We start from the raw sequence: 16,539 nt of genomic DNA on the forward strand, positions 1-16,539 counted from the left end.
CCCCGCACTGGAAGGCGCAGTGTTGGTCGACCCCCCACTAGGTGGACTGAGGATATCAAGCGAGTTGCAGGGAGCCCCTAGATGCTGGCGGTTTGAGATTGTTGTGCTTGGAGGTACATGCAAGAGGCCTATGTCTAGCAGTGGACGTCTATCGGCTGATTAGGATAAGGAAACTCTAATTCAATTAATTCAAGTAGGCTTTTTATACAACCACTTTTGAAAAAAAGTAAGTCTGTCAGTGAGTTGTACCTCTACCACCAGTTTGTAAAGCAGATTCTGCTGAGAAGTAAAGCAGTTGCTTTACTTTTTCAAATTACAGTCTATACAGGAAAGGTACACTATTGGCCTAACTGAAATATGTACCAATTTAATAAAAGCTCTACCTAGGTTTGATGAATAGTCACTTAGTTTAGTTACTTGTTATAGCAATAATGAGACATTAAGAAACTAGACAGACAAAATGAAATGTTTTATTTTTCATGTTACAAAGTTTAAACAATTTAATTGAACTGATGTATGATGTCCTTGTGAAGTAAATCAGTGTAGAATTAACCTGAAATAAGGAATGAAAGAAATTAAATGATTTATTAAGCCAGTTATTTCAGAAAATTTTAGTTATAGACAAATCAAATTGAAACATGTAACAATTTATTGTATTTTATTTGAAGTTTAAGTTAATTATTAAACAAATTTTAATATATTCTATATAATCTATTTACTATAATAATTATATGTCTGTATAATTATAATTATGTCTTAATAGCTGTGTTTTTATACTAGAAATCACAAGGCACAGCTAGTATATTTGAGATAGAATATCCAAGTAGCCTATGTGCTATTGCTATAATCTATCTCTAAATTTTATCCAGATCAGATAAGCCATGCTGCTGTTAGAACTATAAATATAAATGGCATAACTAACCCATATATTTTTTTTAAATACATATCTATTTAATAGAGTATAAAAAATCTTTTCTATAGAACAAAGATCTAAAAGATTTTTGAAAGTCTATTAAATATATTTTAAATGATACTGACTAAAGCTTGACAGGATCATATTTTATTTTCATTTTCCGCCGCCAGCTCCTGCTTGACCTCCAGCTCCGGCTGAAATAAAACACATTTTTCGAAATTAAATTATACTGAAGCCTTACTCAATAATAAGATATATCAATAATAAGTGAAGATATAAATCACTAGTCAATATAATGATAACACTTAAATTTTAGAAATTAATTAAAATTTAAATTTGATCAAGAAGCTTAGAACAATATGTTAATTATATGTTGAATAACATTTTATAAAAAAGCAATACATAATTTAATATAAATAACTTATGAAATGACATGCATTTTCTATCTTCAATTCTATTTTGTTTGTTGGCAAACAGCGCACATCACACCTTAGTATAGTTATAAAACTTATTAATTATGAGTTATATTAATATAAGTAATGTAATGACACTTATTTGAATAATAATAATTATTAATTTTAATTTATTCTGATTCATATTCTAATTTTATAAACATTAATATAAAATATCTGGTATTCTACTAGTGTACAAAAGATGTTATTAAAAGAGTTGTTATACAAGTTACAAAAATTTTATCATTACCGCCCATACTGAACCCAGCTCCCGCTTCGCCGCCAGCTGCAAAGTAAAATATTTATTAGTCTAGAACAGAGTTTCTCAAACTTTTTTGTGTCGTAGACCCCTTGCCATGGTTTTCTGTGTTGGATAGACCCCCTACTTATTTGATATTGATTTTCTGTATCCTACAACTTACACAATTTTATAAACATATATAACAAATTTTTTACTTCATAGTTACTTTTAAAATAATGTTTATGTTTGTTAGATTTTTAATTATTTTATTGAGTTAAATATTTTAATCTGTGCTGTTCATTAATGATTATGGTTTTGTTCTGAGGTTTGGTTGGGGAGTTGTTGTCTAATGTTTTATCCATCTAATAAAGTAATGGTTTGTTTAAAAATGATTATTAAGATATTTGGAATACAGTTTAATTATTTCAAGTTGTGTTTTTTTATTTAAATGTTTACATGTTTTGATATTAAAAGATAATATGATGTAAAAAATAGGTACTATCAGTGTATATGTTATGATCCACTAACGTGGAAAACCGTTTTCATTTAATGGACCCCCAAATTTTTTTTCGCTGACATAGACCCCTTGCAGTTTGTCATAGAGGGTTGATATAGACCACTTTAGGAATCACTGTTCTAGAATATATTTTCAGTAGGGAAGCATATCATATTGCATGTTAGTGGTATCCGGAGATTACCCCTTCAAACTCGCAAACTTTACCTTTTACAATAACCAACTTGCTGGCAGAAACCCAGCCAAATGAGTTACTAAAAGCCAGCGGATCTGTCTGATTTAGGATTTATGTATAAATCTTTGACACGAAATTATATCGTGATTATTATTAATTTGTATTATTACTTAGCCTATATGTTGCTCAATAACCTCCTGTATAAAGAAGAAAGTCCCATTTAAATTGGTTCATACACAGACCACCCAGACAAAAAAACTGACAGATGATAATTACTAAAAACTTGATTGTGTTTTAAACATTGTTGTTTTGAAGTCATAGACAGACTTCAATTTTATTTATATTTATTAATAAGTTATTACCATTACCTCCAGCCCCACCACCTCCTTGGCCACCCGCACCACCACCCGCACCTGGAAAGGGGGGAAATTACTTAGCTACTATTATTAAGCAGTATTAGAGATTGTAAGATTGATGGAGGTACAGTTCTACAACCTTTTTGAAATCATATCAACGTTTTGTTGCGCTGAAAAGCGACTAAACGCCGATTGAAACCTTATGAAGTATAGACGTTAATGTTTGACGTTAAGATTTTGATCACGACAACAACAAAGACTGCTATCGCGACGAGACCTTAGGGCTCCGAACATGGACGATAACAACCAACAGCAGACGCACGAGTGCTATGATTAGCTTAGATATTTACCATTGAAAAATAAGACTTAGTGCACTAGTTTAACTTATAAACTGCTTAGTCTCTACTGTACAGTTAGGTTTACTGTTACTGGTCTGGTACCTCTATCAGTCTTATAAACTTGCAGTATTTAGTCACCCATGTGCTTACCTACTGAAAATCCCGCGCTACCTGTAAAAAAAACTATAATTGAATAAACAACAACTAAATCATCTTTACAATAGGTGTACATGATAGATGATTTATTATATGAACCTTTTGAATAGATTTTGAATTGATACAATTTTTTGGTCGGCATACTACAATCACCAGTAGGCCTAAAATCCGCACCTCGATATCTTGAGAAGAGAGAGACTCTCATGTTGAAAAATAGTGATAGAGTCCAAACTATTGCTCTCTCTTTCTTTGTGTTGAAGCGAAAGAGATGGGACAGGGAGGCCTTTATTGGTCGAAAATATGTCTTCTTTTCACGATATATGTCGATGACGCATGCTAGCCACTCACCATCTAATAAGCTCATATTCTGTATAATGTCACACGATCAGTTTTTACCCGACTGCAAGAAGGTTTATGTTTTATCGGATGTCCTCCTGTTTGCGCTGCAGGCACGTGGACTTATTGAATGGTGAGTGGCTAGCACTAGGTTTACAGAGCAGCCTGCATAAGGTTCATATGTGAAGTGAAGCAGATTGAAACAACAGCTGCTTTCATAAATTGATACCTACTATGTATCTTATTGATAACCAATTATTGTTAATAATAATAATTAAAACATTCTTACCACCAAATCCGCCGCCACCGTTCGCGCCAGCTGAAAAAAGTACAATTTATATTACATTGAGTTTTATATACCTAGTCATACTCCGGACTCCCTTGTCTATACTTTAAAAAGGTATATAATTTTAGTATAGTAATATTTAAATTAAATAAATGTGTATTATCTTAGCAACGTTTCTTCCCAACGTTTGTACGCTTAGCTCTTAAATTACGCAAAGAATTTTAATGTGGTTTTCATTTTAGATAGAATTATTCACAAGGAACATATACTTATGAGTATATTTAAGTTTCTCCCCTCCCCCTCTCATTCTGAGAGGAGACTTGAGCTCAGCAGTTAGCCGTATATGGGTTGATAACGATTTAAACTACTTTAAATCGTTATTTTAAACTACTTTTACTCAGATTTAAATAAATTAAATACAATGAAAAATCTCACCGTCCCCTTGTGCGGAAGCGTGTTCAATCTGTAATTAAAGTTTAATTATTTTAGCATTGTTGAGAAGAATCTGCTTGCCGCTCTGCTTTTAGTAAATTCTGCTATTTTAATCGGTAATAGAGTCACTAAAATAAACTTGAGTTTTTAAAAGCCGATAAAATACAATAAATTTGATTTAGAATATCCTTGAAATTAAATGTAAAACTTGGCAAATTGAAAGCAGAGATATTATGTACATTACACCATATTTTTAATCTTAACCATAATTCAAAATTTCAAAGTATCAGGCCTTATAGACATTCTCTAGACATTCTCGAGTCACATAGATACGAATATAAATCAAAATTAAAATTAAAATTTCCAAAAAAAAAACTTACACTGCCAATAAGCATTAAAGCTAAAATCGTTGCAGTTAAAAATTTCAACATCTTTGACCGTTAAAGAAAACTTAATACAGTCCACGAACGCTTGTCGACAAAACAATGAAGTGTCACATAATATGGGACAGTATAAATTCATATAAATAGTAGTAGTAGAGGGGCGAGGGGGGGGTTTGTTGTGAGCATTTAATACTGACCATTTATGTGTACTCTAGAATGTTGTAATGTAACCCATTATTACATGGTCAGTTAAACATTTTTATAAATTGCTAACAAATGCACATGTCTTTCAATACATGCGCTGTTAGTTTCAATGCTCATAGTAGCCTCGCTGTGTTTAAAGTTTGTATGCTTTGTTTGGTATCATTTTATGAATGTAAATCACCTAAACCTAACAGAGACTGAAGAAACTACATAAATTGATTTCCTTAATAACCCCTTTTCCCTAAGAAACAAATATGGCAGCCAGTATTTATTATAACTTGGCTAGTTACTGAAATTTAATTCTATACCATATCGTATCTTATTCCTCAATTTATCCTGGTAAAGAACTAATCTAGTAAAATAAAATCTAATCAATTTGTCCTAAGTTGTTTCTGCTTGATGGAAATAATTCAAATACTTAAAATTTAAGGATACCCATTTTAAAAATTCTATCCTTGATTTGGCAACCATGAATAGTCCTAGTATTATCTCATCTCTTCTTATATTATCTCTATGTGTAGAGTCTTCTTTCTGAATTGATGGTAGAGACAGACTTGACTTTTTAAAACTTCTGGGTCAAAAGTCTGCGAGTAATAACAAAATTTGATTTGATTTTAGCTTCAATTTTTATATTGATTTTTCTTATTGGATCAACTTTAACAGTATGCACAGACAGACCTACAAGTTATTTTTTAGTCATAGGCCTCGTGTAGTTGTTAGAAACAATTATTCATAATATTTACACGTTTTTATTCACATAGTTGATGTGCAGATAATCTTTTTGTGTCATTAACATGAAATGAGTCAGTTCCGCCCAATGACATTACGTGTTTTTAGAAATTATTATAGTTAAGTAGTTATTTTGATATCAACATTTTATTTTAGTACACAGACATTGGAATTTTCCGGCGTTTTTGTGGCATATTAAAGGTTTATTTTTAAACTCTTGAAGGATTGTTGTTTGTTTGCTTTATTTATCTCGCCTCATAGGCCTTAATCGACGGTAGATAAGTCAATAGCTAGAATAATAGCTATTGTCAACCCATTTACATTTTTTGGAACGACACTTTTTAGCAGAAAGCGTTATACATTACCAGGGTAACAGAGAGTACAGGAGTTAGATTTGCAAACTAATTAAGTACAATGTTTCTCTTAATATTTTTTTTTGCGTGAATGTGGTAACATATTGGAGGTTTTATGTAATTGTCTCGATACAAACTTTCCTATACATATCTACGTAAGATTACTTGGGTTCACAATGCATTGTCTTACAAGATACCTTGGTTCGTTCGTTGCTCGTTGTGTATGTAATTTATAATTGAATATTTAATTATAAAAAAAACTTCGTTCCTGACAGGGAACCGCCACACATTATTTTGAAATTCAATCACATTACAGTGCTTTACGTTTTTAATTTCAGGAATTCCAATGTCTGAAAAATTCAGCTTCTGTCTCAACACGCTCCTCTCTGACGTTGCCAGGAAACAGCCCAACCTCCGCGAGGAGATTATCACAGCACAAATCGAACTCATGTCCAACTTGACAAAGATCATAAACAACTGCCACGAGAGCAAGGACTACCTCGCGGTCTCCAAGTTGCAATTGTGCAAAAGCACGCTACCAATTTTAATAGGTCTAGCAAGATCTATGGGGCGATTTGCGACTGTTGAGCCACCTTTATTGTGCCGGTTATTCCCTCAGCCGAGCAGTCCTGTAAAAACTAAAGAACCAGAGCCCAGTTTCGAATATTCCACTTTGGATAAGAAGAGAAAGTTCAATCAGTTCAGGCCGATTATACCCAGGTCTTTATCTGGGAATCTCAACCCGAATAATGAGATTATTATTGAAAACGGTAACGACACTATAGACAGTACTGGAGGTACTCTAAAGCGAGGATCCTTCCACAGCTACAATTCGGTTCCCTACGATCCTACGACGTATTTCTTTCACAAGTTCGGATCGAGTTTCAACCAGTTTCCGTACATGAGGTATTCGGAGTCGCCAGAGAAAAGGATTAGTGTGCAGTTCTACGTGACGTATCTCCAGTCGATTCTCTCGCTGGCGAAGAAATTGTTGACCAAAGATCTGTTGGCGTTTTTGGATGAGGAAGCCGAGGATATATTTGCATCTGGACAAATACAGGTATGTATTAAGTAATGGAGGTATAGTTATTTAATTCCCGGAAGACACTTGTGATTCTAGTAACTAGTAAAAGTACACTTACTAGTTACTTTTCTACCTTTGGGAGTATGACTGGCACTGTGTAAAGGTCATCTTGCATTAAAGAGTTTGATTATTTCCCAATTAATAGTAATAACTAATTGTCGTATAAATCAATATTAATTAACTAAGTACTTATCCTTTCAGGTGTTTCCATACAAATCGTTCTCGGAGACTTTAAATTTAGTTATGGTGACTCTTTTGAGAGATATTTTACAACACCAAAAAGATTTACCTGGACCATTCACCAAAGATGTGCAAGTAAGTAGATTAGTTTTATTATATTATTTTTTCTACTTATATTGTAGTCTGCATCATACTCAATTATTATAATCATATAAAAAATAGAATACTTTACTTAATTCCCTTTACTCATATTTTGATATTTTGAAAATAGTTTCAAAACATTTTTAGTGACGATCAATATATTCCTTCTATACCATACCTATGTTTTATTCTAAGGACTTTTCTTTCTTCTTGTTATATTTCATATTTTTATTATATTATTAATATTTTATGTTATTCTTTTCTTGAAAGTTCTTCACAATTTCGAAACATAACCTTATTTTTTTCAACTCTATTTTACCATCATCTTGAGGGGGCGAAAGTTATTCAGGTAAAAGCTGAAATAATATTTCAAGTATGTATTTTTCATTATATTATTTGTACTATTCCTTTTTCCAGTATATATCCCACGTAGTTAATATCTTTCTTACATTTTACTCACGTTTTTTTATATGTAGGTAGTATGTACTCGTATTTGTATGTAAAAATAAACTGTAGCTGTAAGGTACTTAAAATAAAACCTGCTAGTTTTTCAATATTTTTGATTATTATTAACTTAATTTAAAACATAAAAAGGAAATTAATTTTTCAAAAGACTGAGTTTTCGCTATTACCTGTAGTTCCAGTTTTTGAATATTAACGTAATCCAAATATGGAATTTTTTTTCAAAAATGATAGTTTTTCGGGAGCAAAACAATATAATAAATCTAACGATTATGATTCTGACTGATTCATCAAAATCGGTTCAGTATTTTCCAGTAACATCATAAATGCGATTTTCTTGTGTAAACTAGATTTTTTATAAATGTTGCATAGTTACACGTTCTCAGAAAGATAAATACCTACATAATAGTACCTTTTATGCAGAAAAAAGTTCCCTTTTCTACCCTTGGAATATGACTGTCACTGTGTGTCATCTTGTATTAAAGTGTTTAATGAATTACCAAGTAAATTGTTGGTTTTGCCGTAGTCCAGTAAGAAATACACTGTTTACGTACATCAATAAGTATAAAGACTATGACCCAATGTCTTAAATGTTATAGCTATAGCTTGGCAAGTTCGTTGGTGACACTCCTATGACATGCGGGCGACGGGAGGGGTAGACTGGGCGGGTATGAGGTCGTGCACGCGGGGCAGGGGGAAGTACTGCGCGGGTATGAAGTTGAGCGCGCGGGACATCGCTACCCCCCTCCCGGCCTGCGCGGACCATCGGGAGTGTTAAGAACGAATTTGCCTAGCTATATATTCTATGGTGGTCAAACAAATAATTCGTTGGCAGGAATTCGTGAAATGCCTATTTCTGAGCGGCCAGACTGAGCTACAAAGCCGACATCACGATGCGTCTGAGAAAGAGGATAGAGAGAGTAATTTTGCTACTGTGAACAAGTTTAAAGTGAATGTCATGGCAAATTCGGCCTGTGTCGACCTTCTTGTGTGGGCGATTGGTGATGAAACAGGTATATAACACAATTTGTTATAATGACATTTAATGATATATTAGAAAATGGTTAAAAACGTGGAATTCGATGTTACCGCCAGATACTATTCTAAACATCGTTGCAGTTTTTACCGAACTTTCAAATTCAAGTTGTTTTTAGAAAAAGGCTTTTTGAATGTATTAGTTTGTTGAGCTTTGAAAATTTTAATTATTTTAGTCATTTTTCTCAACGAACTTTTCCAATTTATATCCGTATGTATCTCTGGGGTATAAAAATAAATTAACCGCCATATTAGATTTGTAATGACGTCACTTAGCTGACCTTTATCCAAGCATTTCAGCTCAATCGATATGTTTAATATAAACGAACAATATGAATAAAGGTTTGCATAAAAATGTAGAAGTGTTCAATTTTGTTCTCGTTTCGTGTCGACTTGTCGTTTCGTGTAGATTTCAATGTTTTTTGATCTACGGAACAATTCAATTTCTACTAAATCTCTCTATAACTTGCTTAAAGAACTTGGCCTCACTAGAACGGCAACAAGTTCTACTCGTATATTAGGAAGGGTATCCAAAGCTACTTGGGTAGGATCTTACCAAATTTGGCCAGGCAGGGAGAAAAACAGGGGGGGTGTTAGTTAACCGTCAAGGAACCCTACACCATTGGTCACAAGTCCGGGGTCTGCTCGGTATTTTCTCTCTGCCACACGATGGACCTGCCACCCGCACGGTGAATCCATGGAATGCCGAGATATTTCGTCTTAAGAAATCTATATTGCGATTTTTGCACAAAGGATCAACCTGGCTGTCCAACGCGGCAATTTATTCTGTCCACCATTCCACGTGGGCATGATTTGTATAGTTATTAGGATAAGTTAGCTTAAATTTCTTATTGTATTCATTCTCAATAAAAAATAATAAGAATAACAACTGAATTTGTATATTAAGTAGCGTTTATAATGATTTGCAGTTGGCGACGATTATGACGTCCCGGCTCTATTAAACGCACTAACTATATTAATAGGTATAGCTCAAGTAAGGTTTGAGGGTTACCCCTTGTTACTAACCTCCATGTCCATTGTAACATTTCCTAAGGCCGGCACATATCTGGCGTCAAAGTAATATTGTATGTAGCTGACCTTGAACGTAAATGGCAAATAAGTAAAGATATTAAAAATTCTATCAACAGATATGCGCTACCTTTTATATTGATCCACACTGATGCAGAGTTGAAGTTCAATGATGTTAGTATACGCAAAAAATCGCCTTAAGTAAATATAAAATATCCTTGATAGGTCTGTCTCGGTCCTTTAATCATGAAGAAAAATAAAAAAAAATTGGTAGCAATTAAAAAAATCATTTTTAATGTTTCGAAAAATGTCATGTTATACATATATACCCTAAAAAATGCATGCCTTTTTGGCGTTCATCACTTCGATCCGAATGTACTTCAGTGAAAATCGATATGTAAATTCGAGAGTTTACGCAATGTGTTCAGAAGAATCCTCGTGTACAGACTTATATTATATTTTGTAAAAGACGTTAAGATGTAAAAAAACTGTAACTGTAACTGTAATTTTTGTCGTTTGTAATTTCCAAAATTTCCTTTAAATCATTGTAATTTAATTTATGACTAACTTCATGATATTTGTAATGATTGCTACTAACAATTTCGTCATATGAAACAAAACCAAATGTACATTTAGGCCATAAAAGCGACAATATCTCGTGGAGAGAAAAATATTTAAATACACTATCGACCTATAGCGGCAGAATTGAAATATCGCTGAGACAGCGATATTTTTTTTCTTTTCTCTCGTCTCGAAATATGACGAGGTGCTTAACTTAGGCCTACTGGATATTTTATAACTATTTTTTTTCTACCAGGAACAGTTCATTATTTACCAAAACAAAACAATGATTTTGTTTGCGGCTTGTCTGACTGCTTGTTATAGTCACATTTTTATCATCGAATGAAGATTTGTGCGTTGTTTTTAATAGTTTGTAGGCAGCATGTTGACTTATATGTTGGAAAACGCTGATTTTTGATGTATAAAAAATTTCTTCTAGGAGCCGATTCCCTTTGCGGAAGGTTGACGGAGAAGATAAACTCTAATCACAATCACAAATTAATATTGGCCCATATGCCGTTACTTATGGTGTGTCTTGAAGTAAGTATCTAATGTAATTTATTCACAGACAGAACTTTATACTGAAAATAATTACTCATAGAATCTCCTCCTTTTTGGACGTTAAATTTTAAATTTTTGTAATTTCATTGTCGATCGTTAGAAATAATCCTGTTGCGTTGTTGTTAAAACATTCAGATTAGTATAAAATTTATTGATGACTTATATAAACATGTTTTTTTTAATGTGTCTCCTAAAATTTACGACATGAGTATAACTGATAGAACAAAAATGATCGAAATAAATGTGTTTTTTTTATATTAGTTCCAAAAAGTATTGTTAGGAGGTCTTTTTTTAAATTTACTTGCTAATCAAACTTCAATAATATTATAATTCAATTCAATAACCTATATATAATAAAATTTTATAATATAACCTATTATAATTTCTTTTCCAGGGGCTTGGAAAATTAGCGACAAAGTTCCCGACGATAGCAAACACATCGATATACTGTTTGAGAGATTTCTTAGTAACACCCTCGCCGATACTTTTTAAACTGCACAAACTTGAACTTGAAAAAACTGGGAAAGAACATATGAAAGCAACAAGTAAGTCGTGATGTACCCCGCGAATTCGTCCGCCTAGTTTTCGATCTTGTAGGAATACTAGGATAAAATATAGCCTTTATTTCTCTCGGATTTTTTTATGAAGCAGGATCAAGAACGTTCCTGGGCAAGCTTCAAATAACAACAATAATATTTCTGTACACTTAGTGGGTGGATTGACGAACACTGCGTTTTTAGATGCGGAGTCGCTATTCCTGGAATAGCGACTCCGCATCTAAAAACGCAGTGTTCCTTTCCAGTTCCTTGAGACCACAACATCCATCGATTCTTTGAATTATTCCTTGCCTATTGCCACTTCAGCTTTGCAGCTCGTTGAACTAGGACAGTGGCTTTGGTTCTTCTGTTGGTCAATGATATCAAGCGGGTGGCAGGGAGCCGCTGGGTGCTGGCTCACTGAGCTGGTGATAGGGCGAACTATGCTCGAAGTATCTCTGCGTGATCAAAACAAAAATGAGATCTGCAGAAGAACTAAAGTCACTGACATGGTTCAACGAGCCGCGTAGCTGAATTGGTATTGGGTGGGGCGGCACATAGTTCGAACAGTCGATGGACTTAAGCCTCCCAAGGTGTTGGAATGGCGACCTCGCACCGGAAAGCCAAGTGTTGGTCGACCCCCATTTGGTGGACCGACGACAACAAGTTTTCAAATGGATAACAGGGAGCCGCTGGACGCTGGCGGCTTAGAAATGTTCTGTTGTGTACGACCGTCCGCTGATAATAATGATGATTGTGAAATAACATTTAATTAGAACATAATTATATACATAGTTAATAAGATTTCGCAGGGACCCAACTAAAAACGCGTCTTAGACGGGATATGGGTGGGGGATAGTGAAAAATATAACGACTAATGTATATATACATTTTTAAAGATTTTGATTTATTACCAATTATGAAATTTTCAAAATTTTCAGTTTAGAATCGCATCATGTCAAGGGTCGTTTGTTGTCAGGGTCTTTCAGGTCTTTAAGATATCATGTATTAATCTTGTCATGCAACCTTATTTAAGGACCTTTATGATGTCCTGATCTATCTGTTGTAATTAATTTATCGCATTTAGAATTACACACGTGTGACATGTAGGCTTATTAAACGGGATCACGAATCGTATTAAGCGTGAGGAAATGTACGAAACATGTCTTAATATTATGCGAGAAATCGTTTTAAGCATGATCGTCTAAAGCGGGTTCTACTGTATTGTTGTTTAAAAGTATTTTGAATTTCAAGGCAAAGAACATCAGAATCTGACAGAAACGGGTGCTCCAGTGAAGTCGACCCCGTTCGAGAAGCTCCGCGACGCTGCCATAGAGAACCTGTGCGTCGCTCTGGAGGCGGCGCTCACTGTGGACCCCTTCTGTGTGCCGGCGCTGGTGGGGTCCGTCAGCAATAGACTGTTCACTGCCGAGACTAGCGATAGGTGAGCAGTTATTCTTTACTAGTGTTAAGCGTCAGATACACTACTCGCTTCGGCGAAGTTCTGAAGTGAGTCGAGTATACAATACTCGGTCACTTTGAGAAGCTCTTCGTGCTTAGAGTTTGGAAGGTAGCAGGTTTCAAGGGCCCATATCTCAGTTCAATTGTCCAAGTATAAAATATTGCTTTATTTTTTGGTAATGTTATTCAAACTCTTGATTTTGACGGCCTCCGTGGCGCAGTGGTATGCGCGGTGGATTTACAAAACAGGGGGTCTTGGGCTCGATCCCCGGCTGGGCAGATTGAGATTTTCTTAATTGGTCCAGGTCTGACTGGTGGGGGGCTTCGGCCGTGGCTAGTTACCACCCTACCGGCAAAGACGTACCGCCAAGCGATTTAGCGTTCCGGTACGATGTCGTGTAGAAACCGAAAGGGAGTGGATTTTTATCCTCCTTCTAACAAGTTAGCCCGCTTCCATCTTATCTTAGACTGCATCACCACTTACCATCAGGTGAGATTGTAGTCAAGGGCTAACTATAATAAAAAAAAATCTGCTCTCTAATATAGATTCTTTATTTTTTCATTTCAGCGAGTCGTCACTAATCAGCACAAACATAGTGATAATGTTGGGCCACGTGGCCGTCGCTCTCAAGGACACGCCGAAGACAACGGACACCATATTGCAATTTTTTCAACAGAGGTAAGATTTATCTTTAGATTCATTAGTTGTGTTTACATAACATTTGTACAAAGAAAAAAACCAAAAAAGAAAAATTCTATATTGTTTTTTTGTATGGTGTGGACATTCGGCATCGATAGGTCATGTGATCAACATATCAATCGGTTATGACATAGTCACATTTTTTTAGTTTTCGAAGTGTTGTAGTACAAGAACTGCCCCTGTAGTCAAGTGACACGTCGGTTCTCTTTCTACGATCGCAAACGCTTCGAAAACTAGAAAAATGTATGAGAATGACAGATCTTGATCACGTGACTTGGCTACAAGGGCCGATGCGTTATTTGGCTACAGGGCTCAGACCAATTATAGAAAGACCTGTATCGCACTCATAGTCACGAACAAAATTGTCTGTCATTTTTTAAGGAAAACGAGCTTAGATTTGGTATATATCTTATACTAAACTAGAAGTTTGTGCCCGTTTTTTGCACCATTCAATTACACAAAAAGGTATTTTTACGGAGCTCTTTAACCGACGAACACAATTACAACTATTTAACATCGATTAACATGAGAGACGTGATAGCCCAGTGGATATGACCTCTGCCTCCGATTCCGGAGAATGTGGGTTCGAATCCGATCCGGGGCATGCACCTCCAACTTTTCAGTTGTGTGCATTTTAAAAAATTAAATATCACGTGTCTCAAACGGTGAAGGAAAACATCGTGAGGAACCTACACGCCAGAGAATTTCTTAATTCTCTGCGAGTGTGAAGTCTGCCAATCCGCATTGGGCCAGCGTGGTGGACTATTGGCCTAACCCCTCTAATTCTGAGAGGAGACTCGAGCTCAGCAGTGAGCCGAATATGAGTTGATGATGATGAACATCGATTATAAAAACGAGGCAGGTCCTATACAATAATTGGTCTAAGCTACAGAGCCTGTTTAATAACTCGTTGTTGTTCAAGGTTGTGCCGTACCCCGTCGTCGCTGGATACGCTGATCGTGGACCAGCTGGGCTGCATGGCGCTGGCCAGCCCCGAGGGCCCGGCGCACGACGAGATCATGCGCATGTTCACCGTCATCACCGTGGAGTCCGCCAGCGCTGCCTACCAACATACTGACGATAGGAAGCAGTATCGGTGAGTTTATTTTTTTTTTCATTATTCAGCTTTGCACGGTTTGTGCAAGTCTTCAATCAATAATATTTTTTTTATCAAATAATTTGCCCTATTTGGGCGAAAATAATCAAATATAGTCCATTGTCGGACAGTCGGTCCTAAGCTAAGTAAAGTCAAAGGTAAGGCGAACTTACCAAAGCTTACCAAGCCCTGCGGGAAAATTTCATTATAAAACCTTAAACATCAGTTCAATCGACTAGTAAGCCTAGGATGGATCAATAACATAATATCTCACGCTGAGTGAAAGACATTGTCGACCTATACTATTGTGACACGTCGGGTAGCAGCGACAGTGATTATACCATTATTTTTTGGTAGAGGAAACACATCGAGCAGGTGCTAGGACTTGTGAGCGTGAGAGTAGGTTTAAAGGATACTTTCAGAAAACAAAAACACTCACCTTCCATGTCCGACATGTTCTCCATGCCCACACTAAACAATTTATGATAAACAATAATTACAACACAAACCATTATTGCACAAAATCACTAAGGTGACTGGCAACGTGACGGTGTCTACGCTGCCTAACAAACAACTGAGCTCAAGTCATTAAATACCCTCTTGTTTATACCAACACTGATACCCCCCTCCACAATAACATAAATTATGAATGTTAATACCACTTGTAACAGTGCTTACAGAAACTTATTGATGGCGCCCATATTTCATATTATTTAAAACTCTTTGTATAGCATATTATTTGGACACAAACATAAATATTTTTCATCATAAAATGCGTAATATAATATCAAATCGATCGAACATGTCTTACCCATTAGCTCTAAAAAATTATGCGTTCAAAAATTGATTTTTCGGTCTTATTCTATACTCTCACCGATCGATTTTATGTTTGAATTGATCAGGCACGTGTCCGGAGCAGTGCTCAACGCGCTAGCGAACATAGCAGCGAACGTCCGCGGGACGGTGGCCAGACTCGATCTGCTCACTCGTTTGCTCGAGCTGTTCGTGCAACTCGGGCTAGGGGGCGAGCGCGCCACCGACCGGTCGCCCGCCCCCGTGTTGAAGGCTTCGGGCAGTGCCGGCAACTTGGGTGTACTTATACCTGTTATTGCGGTGAGTCTTTTTTTTTATTTTACCTATACATCTATACTAATATTATAAAGAGGCAAAGTTTGTATGTTTGTAACATTTTTTAAATGGGGTAGGATAGGGGTAGGGTAAGGGTAGGGGTAGGGTAGGGTAAGGGGTAGGTTAGGGGTAGGGCCTACCCTTATCCTAGCACTATCCAAGGGGTAGGGAAAGGGAAGATTACAGGTAGCGTAGGGTACGGGTAGGGTATGGGTAGGATACAGTTAGGGTACGGGTAGGGTAGGAGTAGGGTAGAGGATCGATACTGAAGCCTATTTTCTATTTTTTGTCTGTCTGTCTGCCATTTTTTTGACCAGGCATCATGCTGAAACTACAGAATGAATTCAAATGATACTTAAGACGATTTGAGACCATAATACGTAGAAGGATAATAGGATACTTTTTGTCGCGAAAATAAAATCAGAAATGGGTGAAGTAGGAGTAGAAAGTTTGTACGGAAAGTCCTTAATTTTTCTAGGTACATTTGTAAATGTAAAATGACTGTTGTGTAAAATTAAGTGGACTGTTTATTAGGTATAAGTTATAAAAGTTGCAAAATAGAATGTGAAATAGGGGTTAAAGTTGACACCGATTTATACGCGGACGAAGTCGCGGGCGTCCGCTAGTTTTGTATAAGCAGCGCTTAGCTGCAATCACGCCTGATGGTAAGCTATGATGCAGCCTATGGTGGAACGCG

General features: G+C 35.8%; 2 protein-coding genes across 5 annotated transcripts in view; one reads left to right on the top strand and one right to left on the bottom strand.

Annotated features, from left to right (window-relative positions):
* LOC112048652 (phosphatidylinositol 4-kinase alpha) overlaps window positions 1-16,539 on the top strand; it is a 49,105-nt gene that overhangs the window by 1,705 nt on the left and 30,861 nt on the right. For all 3 annotated transcript variants that reach the window (XM_024086282.2, XM_052882786.1, XM_024086283.2), the window contains exons 3-11: window positions 6,207-6,928; window positions 7,154-7,267; window positions 8,571-8,748; window positions 10,800-10,900; window positions 11,316-11,466; window positions 12,712-12,901; window positions 13,487-13,597; window positions 14,541-14,714; window positions 15,617-15,827. In XM_024086282.2, the coding sequence (XP_023942050.1) occupies window positions 6,207-6,928; window positions 7,154-7,267; window positions 8,571-8,748; window positions 10,800-10,900; window positions 11,316-11,466; window positions 12,712-12,901; window positions 13,487-13,597; window positions 14,541-14,714; window positions 15,617-15,827 (1,952 nt within the window). The remainder of the gene's footprint in view (window positions 1-6,206; window positions 6,929-7,153; window positions 7,268-8,570; window positions 8,749-10,799; window positions 10,901-11,315; window positions 11,467-12,711; window positions 12,902-13,486; window positions 13,598-14,540; window positions 14,715-15,616; window positions 15,828-16,539) is intronic.
* Window positions 457-4,741, bottom strand: LOC112048653 (uncharacterized). Of its 2 annotated transcripts, none has more exons than XM_024086284.2 (8): window positions 4,580-4,741; window positions 4,203-4,230; window positions 3,771-3,800; window positions 3,140-3,160; window positions 2,658-2,708; window positions 1,616-1,651; window positions 1,039-1,107; window positions 457-553 (listed from the first exon to the last, which is right to left on the bottom strand). In XM_024086284.2, exons 1-7 carry the CDS (start codon window positions 4,628-4,630, stop codon window positions 1,067-1,069), a joined length of 258 nt encoding a protein of 85 aa, XP_023942052.1. In that variant the 5' UTR covers window positions 4,631-4,741; the 3' UTR covers window positions 457-553; window positions 1,039-1,066. The 2 variants fall into 2 exon arrangements, with proteins under 2 accessions (XP_023942052.1, XP_023942053.1); XM_024086285.2 differs by having other exon boundaries at window positions 2,664-2,708; window positions 4,580-4,735.

Source organism: Bicyclus anynana, chromosome 8 (assembly GCF_947172395.1).
Source record: "Bicyclus anynana chromosome 8, ilBicAnyn1.1, whole genome shotgun sequence".
Taxonomy (NCBI): Eukaryota; Metazoa; Arthropoda; class Insecta; order Lepidoptera; family Nymphalidae; genus Bicyclus; species Bicyclus anynana.

Bases quoted from the DNA above. Each gene is read 5' to 3' on its own strand.
- LOC112048653 (XM_024086284.2), bottom strand. From the start codon at position 4,630: ATGTTGAAATTTTTAACTGCAACGATTTTAGCTTTAATGCTTATTGGC. The intron at 3,161-3,770 runs GTAAGAATGTTT...TTTTTTTTACAG, and splicing joins CGGTGGCGGCGGATTTGGTG to GTAGCGCGGGATTTTCAGTA. The intron at 2,709-3,139 runs GTAAGCACATGG...CCCCCTTTCCAG, and splicing joins TAGCGCGGGATTTTCAGTAG to GTGCGGGTGGTGGTGCGGGT.